General features: G+C 28.5%; 1 protein-coding gene across 1 annotated transcript in view; it reads right to left on the bottom strand.

Moving 5' to 3' along the window:
• Positions 1-1,262: 1,262 nt before the first annotated feature.
• The window catches only part of LOC135929614 (uncharacterized), a 33,157-nt gene continuing 23,465 nt past the window's right edge, over positions 1,263-10,954 (bottom strand). Inside the window, exons 9-21 of the mRNA XM_065466279.1 lie at positions 9,108-9,345; positions 8,897-9,017; positions 7,857-8,240; positions 7,602-7,800; positions 7,021-7,271; positions 6,549-6,759; positions 6,105-6,227; positions 5,784-5,885; positions 5,212-5,478; positions 4,611-4,757; positions 3,491-3,775; positions 2,293-2,628; positions 1,263-2,003 (exon numbers count right to left, since the gene is read on the bottom strand). Of these exons, the coding sequence (XP_065322351.1) occupies positions 1,930-2,003; positions 2,293-2,628; positions 3,491-3,775; positions 4,611-4,757; positions 5,212-5,478; positions 5,784-5,885; positions 6,105-6,227; positions 6,549-6,759; positions 7,021-7,271; positions 7,602-7,800; positions 7,857-8,240; positions 8,897-9,017; positions 9,108-9,345 (2,738 nt within the window). The 3' untranslated portion in view covers positions 1,263-1,929. The remainder of the gene's footprint in view (positions 2,004-2,292; positions 2,629-3,490; positions 3,776-4,610; positions 4,758-5,211; positions 5,479-5,783; positions 5,886-6,104; positions 6,228-6,548; positions 6,760-7,020; positions 7,272-7,601; positions 7,801-7,856; positions 8,241-8,896; positions 9,018-9,107; positions 9,346-10,954) is intronic.

Here is a 10,954-nt window from a genome sequence, read left to right as displayed (position 1 = left end):
TAGATCTATCTAAATTATTATTGGGTAATGATGTTTAGCATTATTTTTATTGTTAATACATCAAAAATTTTAGAACGAAATACTTGTATTTCAGTAAATGTAGAATACTGCTAAAAGTTATTTCCTCTAATGTATTAAAACAATGAATGCATTACCGCGAATATAATATCGCAAAATTAATCTAGAATGCATTAGCGCTAATACACCGTAAATATCATAGCAAATGTAATGGGGCGAATGTATAACTTCCAAAGAATTACAGGGAGTGTATTATAGCGAATATAATATCGCAAAATTAATCCAGAATGCATTTGCGCTAATACATCGTAAATATCATAGCAAATGCAATGGGGCGAATGTATAACTGTCAAAGAATTACAGGGAGTGTAATATCGCGAAAATATAGAGCAAATTCATTAAGGCGATGCATTATCGCAAATGAGCTCCTTCAGTTGCAATATCTGGATTGCTGTTTGGCAAAATTACATATCATATCACTTGAAAGACTTAGTGGAACTTGAAAATGGGCCTAAAGTCGGTCTTGGATCTAAAAAAAATAATTTGAATATAGAACTCAAGTTTTTCATTTTTTTTACTCAAAATATATGAAAAGGATTCTAGCCAATAAAATAGTTAATGTTTTCTCTAGGAGTAAAGGAATTTTATATTCTTTAATTATTTAAACATGTGTTTAATTACATTCCATAAAATTTTGGATAAAACTCAGTCATTTTAAAAGAATTTACTCTAGATAATCAAGAATATCAATTTTTTTTAAAAATTAACCTTTCATTCATCAACCAGATTCTCTCCCCACCCCCTTTTTCATATCCCCACCCCCAATTGATTCTTCTTCAATCTTAAGACTAAGGCCTCATCTATGATAAACGCTTTATGTTCAAGCGTTCGTTAGTTGATTCTTCATAGCGTTAACAATTTTTGGAAAATACGTCGCAAAATTTGTTTTTCAAATTTTATCATAGCGTTAGCATTATAACACTTTATATATAAAAATTATACTTATTTATTGGCTTGATATTATTAATCGCGCAACGCTTGAATATATCGCGTTTACTATAAATAAGGAGTAAGTCAATTCTAAAATCTATAATAAATTTAAATGAGCCTAAGCTATGAATCAAATTCAATATGTTATTTTTGTAAAATGATTTATTATATAATAATATAAATGTAATATAAACTTTATTTACAAAATCAAATTTTTTTTAAAAAAAAATTGTATAAAAACGCGATATTTTATGTTGTTTAATTAAGGAAAATCTATTACATAGTATAATTCTAAAATGAATGGGCTGCTGCGTATCAAATTCGTATAAGTTAATGCCAAATTAAACCATTTAAAAAAACATATCTAATTTATTCACGTAACAGCTAATAAATTTTTTTTTGTTTGGACGGAATTATATGAGAAGGGAGTTTATATTTTAAACTTTAAAAAACTTTTATTTTTAAAAAAAATGTATATAAAAAAATATATATTGGACTCATCATTTCATCATTATCTTCCTTAGTTTAATATTATAAATAAAATATAATTTTTTAATAATATTTATGTAATAACTCATATAAATTCTAAAATGCGGTTTTGATTTGGTAAATTCAGAGAAAAGTTATATTAAATTATAAATCTTATATAAGATATTACATGAAGAGGAGATTTTTTTTTGTAAGTATATACTATTTTAAAGCGATTCTAATTTCTGTAAAAAAAAAGTAATATAATATATATTATAAAGTAAACAAAATATAAAAATTTATTGTAATTTTTTTCTGCGAAATATCGTTATTTTAAAAAATATATCTATAATATATACAGTTAAAAGATTGTGTTAGAAGTTGCTGATTTCTATTATCTCACGAGCAAAAATCTTTTTTATCGAATGGGGATCTTTCTTATTTTTGGCTCTGTTAAACTATAACTTCATGCATTATCCTTTGAGAACTGGTTTCGCTAATATTGGCGCTGTGTAAATTGTTATCGTCTGGAAAAATATGTAATTCAAAATAATTTATCAAGTTATAAAATAAAATGTGATTCAAAAATGTATTCCTTTTTCATTTCTCAAAGAATGATAAAATATTTTATTTGTTTTTTTAAACTAGAGATTTATTTTAAGGGGTAGAAAATTTTTATTTTATTTTATAAATGAGTTAAAAGATTCTATTAATTGAAAAATTTTATTTATCACATTTTTTTTAAAAAATGAAAGAAAATGAACTTAATTTGTATTACTTATTATACACAAAAAAAACAACCAACATTGTTATTACCGTATATGCTACTATTGCCGTTTCGAGAATAATCGTTATTAATTCCCAAATTGGTGTGTGAGGAATTATTATTGCCACCTAAATTTAAATTAGGATTTTCAAAGTTGGGATTATACTCGTCAAAATCATCCTCATTTTCTTCCAAACTGGCCGCTAAGAGAAGATCTTCCGGAGTCCTGAATCTTTGCTGAAATATTTTCTTGCCGTTATTCGTGTTTGAGCTCTGATTATCATCATGAACATTATAGCCATTTCCATCATTTCTAGCGAGAGTGTCGTTATTATCAGATTGATGATAGTTTTGAGTATTTTTATGGTTCTTAAGCGTGTTATTCCCTATATTTAAAAAGGCATATATAAAAATAGTGATGCAAAATCGCTTCATCTAAGCTGATTTGTAAAAACATATCACTTAATTTTTTAGCCAGAAAAATATTGCTTAAGCCTCGAGATTTCCAGGCAAAAAATCTTCAGGGTTGCGTAATATTTCCTGAATAGGATATTGAGTTAGCCGTCGGCTCAAATGGAGCAAATTTTTATCACTATATTCGTCTTATTTCTTAGTCTTCAGCCGCCTCTATAACTTCCTCTAAACTTACTAAAAGAAGAAAGATACCATTTAGATTAAAGTGGGTAGAGTGTTTTTGTGACCCTTTTATAAGCAAAATATTTATTTAATATGCACCTATAAAAACAAACCATCCTTAGTTGAAAATCTCTAGTTTCAAAAATAAGACGAACTATGACCCGACCTGATGTCTATAATATAGACAAAAAATTATCCTGACTCGTATTTAAATCTTATATCTTACATCATTTATATTTTAAATTCATATTATATTTAAATTTCACAATATTTAAGTCGTGCTTTATGAACTAAACTATATGATTTTCGGTGGTTTTTCCAAATTTATAGTTGTTAGCGGAAATGTGTTATTTTTTTGAGCGCGTTTTATTTTAATTTAAAATCGGATTTTATAGGAAATCTAAGTATATTCTTCAAAATATGATATGTGATCCATTTTAGAGTGCTCATTTAATTATTTTCTTAAATATATTAACAGTTTGGAACCAGTGTCTAGAGCCCTGGGAATCAAAATCTAAGAATCGAAAGTGAAACAAAATTTATTTTAGTTCTTGTTTAAACCTCTTGTTTTAAAACTTTCCTTTCTTTCCTTCAAAATAATTTAAGTTTTACCTTTGGGGGTTGATTGATCGAAGTTAAGATCATTATAGTGAGTGTATGGTTCATCAACCAGATCCATTCCTTTATTGACGAATCCAGAATATTTCCTATCATCGTGGACATTTTGGTAATTCAAATTTCCGTTTGCGTATTGTTTGTTAGTATCGAGCGCATTCGAATTCATCTTTTGAAGGGTTCGGTTATAATTGTCATACGCAAAATGATCGTTGTTAATGTTATTTTTATTGTTTTTCATGTTGTTTTGCATGGATCGCTTCATTTCGTATTCCTTTAGCACTAATATTAGATTTTATTATTGTGATAAAAAAAAATCATACAGGTCAATAAACATTTATTTGTACTCTGATAGTATAGGGTAATGATGTATAGCTTTGAAAGATAATGATTTTAATATGTTCTTATTAAAATATTAGAGATGGTTTTGTGCTATGGGGTATGATATATAGAATATCGGAAATGGTCACTCCGTTAATATATATTTAATGAGTCTTATTGCATCTTAATAAAATTTAGTCACGTTTAACAAATTACTATATACCAAACTAGTTAAGGTCAACGGTCCTGTCCTATCGATTCAGATCGAGACCGGGCTGACCTTTTTTGAGGAACCGGTCTGGAGGTCTTTTTATTTATATGGTCCGGACTGGTATTATATCAATATTTAAGTTTGCCTCATTATTCAATAAAAAAAAAATTTTACCTTATTTTTTTGTATAATTTATTTTATGTTATTTTCCTAGAGGAGTTATTTTAGTTTTTGTGAATTTTTAGTTAATTTTTATTTTGCAATATGAAAACCATAACTGTTTCAAAGAAGCATTTTACTAATAAACAAGAATCAAATTAGTAAAAACAAAAATATTTTTAATATACCAAAAAATAAAAAGACCGGTCATTTTATTTATGACCACGGTCTAGATCTATCTCTTTAAAAGAGCATGGTCCGATTGAGATAAATAAATCATAAGAGCAGGTCGATAATATATAAAACATTCATTCTTAACCTTAAAGTATATTTTTTTAAATATAATTATTACCCCACCCCCTCCTTAATATTTATATTAAATCAATTAAAAATTATTTTGTGTAAATTTTTTAAAAAAAATTATACTTTTATCCTTGTTTTTCTTAAGGCAAAACACGATAAACGCTGTTATAAGTACCAATATTATTAGGACAGGAATAGATATCGCTATCATCACGATCGACGATTGTGGTAATGAATTTTTAGGAGAGTATTTGGATGGTTTTGGATCGCCTAACAAATATATCAATTTTTGTTATTAAATTATAGGCCCCCTAATTAAAATTTGATTTAAAATTTCATTTTCTGTCAAATATTATATTTTTGTAGTTTAATCATTCTCTTTAGAATGGCCAGAGATTCAGTTAAGTTTAGGAAAATTTTAGAATTTAACGTGTTTTCCCAACCCAATCCTCGGCATTCGTCTTTTTGAAAATTTAGCCCAAATTTAAAGGCATTTAAATGACCTCGGGACCCAACTTGGAGGTCTTCGGCATGCGCCTATAGTTTGAGCCAAAATAACTGATTTTTAATCATTACCCAACCGAACTATACTCAATTACTCTAGGGTGAAAAGTCAGGCTATCATATACCCCAACTAGAGTATTAAAGGGATTAGCTTACCTTACAATATACTGAGTAGTTGAATTTTATATAGATATCAACTCCAGAATATAAAAATATTGACTTATGATTTCCGCTTTTTCCTGCTTCCCACACACATTGATATTATCGTAAACTGCGCATAGCTTCACATACAATCCCTCTTTAACGTAATGACTCTGATTGTATGTATCATCCATGATATTGTTACCAATGTTTGCATCGTCTACGTAGTTCTTATTAGTGTGACGGTTACGGATATTTTTGAGGATCAAAGTCACGAAAGTGTCTTGATTTTTGTCTGAGGCATGAGGCAATCCTACGCAATCAAATAACACGTCATAATTTTGACCTAATATATTAAGGTAAAAATAAATTTTATTTAGTGCCAAAAATGTATATTACACCTTTATATAATGAAAAATGTCGTTAATTAAATGTTTTTAATAGGTTTTTTTTAAAAAAGGTTTAAAAATACAAAATATAAATTAAAACGGCTGAATTGCAAACATGTGAGTTTAATACTTAGTATGCATCAAGCTTACCAAAAAAATAACAGATAGGAAAGGAAAACTCCTCTAAAAATGTTAATGTAATTTTACTAAATAAAAATATATTATAATATTAAAAAAATTTTAAAAATTAAAATTTTCAAACTGTGTTCAGTAATTTTTGCGCATAGGCCATCAGTTATAGAAGTTAAGAAGGTTATCGTACCATTATATTCTTGATAAACTATTGATTTAGGGATCGGTATTTCTATATTTAATAATGTATTAAATGAATATATTAATATGAATTCATCCAAAATTAAATTTTTTTATAACTGTTGTTCTGAGCAGTCAGGTTATATGTGATTTTTTTTATTAAAAAAATATATATTCGCACAATATTTTTTAAAAAAATTCGAATTATAAAGATCTACCAATCCTACAGCAAACTGCAATCCTAAAAAGTGATTATGAATAATTTACAAACCTTTCTTATCATATAATCTGAATCCAGTTTCAATTGCCATGTAACTATTTATCGCAGGTTGACTGGTTCCTAAGACATTTTCGCTATCCACCCATAGTATATATTTAGTATTGGAATTTAGATCTAATTTATTAATTTTTTAGAAATCATTTATTATGAAATAAAATTGGAGTGGAGATGGGTTAACAAGAAACTTGTATACAAATTTTTTCTTTAAAAAGTAGGTACTATATTAATAACACGCCCATTTTGGAATATGAATTAGTTAATAATATTGAATATTAGTTAATAGTAAATTATTTTTAATTGTTGTTAAATTACCAATTTATGCAAAATTATACGAGTTTATCTGAATGACCTCAAAATTTATTGAAAATTGGCCTCGGGCCCTTCCCTATAATCATAGCCGTTGATAAAAAAATTATAGATTACAATCGATATTACTTTCAAGATCGAACTTCACCATATTTGAGTAAGCCGTTTGCTTCTGATGATTCATGTCGACGTGATTCATCGACGAATTGTAAAGATTATAGCCGAGAGGGGTAACTTGTAAGGATATTTTTTTGATACCGTTTCTAGCGAACAAAGAGTCCACGTCCACTCCAAACTTGGAGATATCATCTATTATTTCGAAGCGCCCTTTGGAAATATCCTATAATAATAAATCAGACAATTATAAATCTTATATGGGGTAGTGATTTAAAGAAAAATGATTTTATCTTCTTTTTTTTAAAAAAAAAGATATTTTTGACTCATATGGAGATCTGTACCTAAATTAAATATCGAATTTTGGAAGGTCATAGAAATCAGTTACTTGGACTTATATAGTGAATAAGCCTGACTAGATACTATTATTAGGTTATTGATCATAATTCATAACTAAAAAAATATATGAAAATTTATATAAACAAACTCTAGTTTGTCTATCGTAAACATCATTATTGACGTTTTGATCAGCTCCAAGATATTTATTTCCGCCTTCGATACTATTTTCCTCCCCGTCTTTAGCGTCGTAATCCGAGGTGTAAGTTAAATTCGAAACCTTGCAATAATACAAATTGATTTTTTGAAGATAACCTCCGTCGAATCCAGTGCTGCACAGAATACTCGCCGACTCGTGGGTTATTAAGTCGGATCTTAGGTCAGTGGGAGGATCGGGCTTGCCTTCATTTTTAATGGGTTTAATAAAAATTATAAAATTTTAGTTTAGTTTTTGGGTAAGTAATAAACTATTAAGCCAATTTGTTTTAAATATGCTATTAACCCTATAACCCATACCTCTAAGGATTTTTAACCCTACCTATAAGCGTGACCAACAAGTTTCAGATATATTTGTCTAACCGTACACCGGGAATTGAACAAAAGAGGGAGGGGGGGGGGGATGATATTAAATTGCTAATAGCTAAATAACTACCCATTAACCAATTATTGTAATGGGCAAATCTTGACTTTAAACAAAAAAAGAAGGAAAAAATTATGGTATTATGATTATACTTTTGGATTGCAGACTGATGTGGTGCTCGCTGAATCCCATGACATTATTAATTATGCAAGTGTACATTCCTAGGTCACCAGCATTGAGGTCATTAATTTTCAAAGTAGATTGGTAAATCATGTCACGATCTCGATTGATAATTTCGTTAGAATATATGTTATATTTTGATTCCATGTTTGTAGGATTGTTCTTTGGGAGCTATAAAAAAAGATAGAAGTAGTTAAAGTTATTTTTAAAAATGGAATTAAGCCAACCATATGATTATCGAATCTCCAATTGAATTCTGGCCTGGGATCCGAAGCGACTAAACATTTGAGGGATACAGTTGCTATTTCGTCTTCCAATCTATCATCAGAATTGCTATAAAATCTGCCTGCTCTATTCGAATTAACATCGCAAGCTACTTTATCTGGAGTAAAACTTTTGATAATTTCTGGAGGGTGGAGTACTCTCAAGGTAAAATTATTTCTTGCTGTTTCGGCAGTAGTAACGTTAAATAATAAAACAGTATCAAATAAAAGTCCGTGACCATCATTTAGTGACGCCGCGTTTAGATCTCCGTCATTGGTAGCTACGCAAGTATAAACGCCTTTGTCAGTCGGTGCTATGGGGGTTTTCCAATGCAAAAAACTTGTAACCTTTTATTTACAAAAAAAAATAGAGATTATAAATGATTTAATTTTTTTAAATAAGTTGTTGATATAGATTAACCGCTTTACATTTTTTGAATATCCGGCAATAACCAATCTCATACAATAATTGAAGTAAATTATTTGCTTATTTATTGTAGCAACCCAACAAACACTGGTCCATAATTACCCCGGATAAAAATTGAAAAATGAAAAAAAAAGAATTCCCAAAAAATTTTTCATTCTTATTTTTTTTTAAATATTAAATTGATTTTAGAAAAAATAATTATCATCAGATGACCGATATGATTAAGAGATTAATTTCGACTTAGGAGCCAATTTTTTGGACAGGATTAGGAATGGGTTGCCAGATGTGGGTAAAGATTAATATATATATTTTATTTAAATAGTTTAATTTTTCTCCTTCTTTTTCATTTTTGGTGAATTTATTTCTATTTCTCTAAAAACATGTTCCCAGTGAGGTTTTATTTATTATTAAAATCGGAATATCAATAATCAGCTAATATCATATTGATATCGATAAAAAAAATGGTTTGGGTCGATTTCCAATAATATTTATTAAAAAAATTGTTAAAACTTATTTGATTAAGATTTTCGTAAACGATTGCAAAAACAACAGCAAAATTTAATTTTAATAATTCTACTTTGGATAGGTATTGACTAAAATAGGCTGATGTAGACTCGTTGATGAAAAATCTTTTATTGATATCATCATCGTTATCAAATTCTTCATACCGATTTAAATGTTGATTATATCCCACCGAACTATACATGTTTAGATTAAAATAATAATTTAAATTAAATCGGAAAATAAAGAAAAATAAATATAAATTTATTAAGATTTTAATTTTAAACCTCAAGCTACTAACGTGGGTTAATTTGTAACGGAAGATATTAGGAGATGATTCAAACGTGTTTTTTTCCTTCTGAGTGCCCTGTCGATTTATAGGTTTTCCGTTACGGAACCATACAATTTGGGGAGCAGGTCTGCCTGTAAAACTGCATTCCAATTTAAAAAATGTTTGGGTCACATTAACCGTCATTATATTTGTAGCATCGGAATGATATCTTTCTGGTACTAATTTTGGCAAGGCTTTTTGTATGTAAATATTTTTTATAAATTGAAATAGTGATGTTAAACAGCTGTATTTGGGTCGCTTTTTAAAAATGGTGCATTACAGGCGGGTACGCAGCGGGGGAGGGGACAAATCCCCCCCCCCCAAAGCCAAAAAATGCAGATGCCGGATTATATTTTTCAAAAATATTATTGTTAATATTAATTTATATTTGTTAATATTTATTCTTATCTCATATATACATATATATATATATATATTTTATTTATCACATTCATCTACTAAGTAATTTTATCAATCAATTTCGATTTCAAGTTTTCCTTGGCGTAATTTACCTATTATTTTCAAATTTTAGTGGCGTAATATTTATCTAAATTTCTAATAAAATAATAATTATCTCTGAAACTCCTTGTCCAACAGGGAGAAAAAAATTGCAAGCTTGTCCAACGAGATCGAGTCTCCGCCACAGTAACAGCTATTTTGGAGTTGGAAGAGCTGATTATTAATGCTATTACTGAAATATCACAATGGCTTGAAAGAAATATTTCCTCAGAAGCAAGAAAATTATTGGATTCAATACTTATTCCAAATTTTTTTTCTCATTAGAATGTATTATTTAATTATACAACTATTTTATGTAATACTTTTAAAAACATAACATTGACTTGATTAAGAAGATGAGAATAGCGGAGAGCATTTTATTAGAACTCAAGTAAATAGAGCTAGTGTTGTTGAAGAATTTCATATTTTATATGTTATTGTTGAGTCAAAAGCAGAGCTATACGTGTTAAATATTTGTCCCCCTCGACTTGCAGCAAGCAAGCTCATCATCAAAACATTAATATAGGATCAGTAGAAGAGTATTATAAAACAAATGTCCCCTCTCCCAACCTTTTTCATATGGTGATAGAAAAAAAATATAAATATTTGTTATATTTTTATCATGAAGATGTTAAAATATCTTATGATGCCTTATTAGCTGAATAACTATGATTAAAAGATTAACTATGGTTGATACAGTCCCAAGAAATGCTATGGATGCTTTATATTTCAAACACATTTTAGATTATACTCCCAATTATTAAAATGGTTATATATATATTAGCAGCTCTTTAGTAAACTAATGAGAGAACATTCACTTTTTTAAGAAGAATAACAGAGCCTTGCAGAGGTACCATTTGCAGGACCAGGCCCAGATTTTATTTTAAAATTTTTTCTGGCCCGGGTTTTTTTTTAAAAAATTTTCAGGCCCGGCCCGGCTGGCTTAGTCCGAATTTTTTAAAATAATTATATTTATTTTTGATATTTATAGCTAATAATGGCGATTTCAAATATTTGGTTTTAAAATATACAACTCGGCTCGGATATTTTTTCTTAAAAAATTTTCAGGCCCAGCCCGGGTGTTTTTAAAAAAAAATTACGAGCCCGGCCCGGGTATATTTAAAAAAATTAAAATACGGTCCGGCTCAGGGGCCGGGCCTGCAAGTCTGTGAAAAACATACCTATGAAATACAACATCTGAAAGTAGATTGAATGATTTGGATCTTTTGAATATTCATAGACATTTAACGCCAAGCAAGGATTGATAATTGAAAAATTAGCTCAAAACATACAAAATACAATTAT

The sequence above is a fragment of the Gordionus sp. m RMFG-2023 genome, chromosome 5, assembly GCF_954871325.1.
Source record: "Gordionus sp. m RMFG-2023 chromosome 5, tfGorSpeb1-WG-v2, whole genome shotgun sequence".
Taxonomy (NCBI): domain Eukaryota; kingdom Metazoa; phylum Nematomorpha; class Gordioida; order Chordodea; family Parachordodidae; genus Gordionus; species Gordionus sp. m RMFG-2023.
This window is presented reverse-complemented; position numbering and strand designations above follow the sequence as displayed.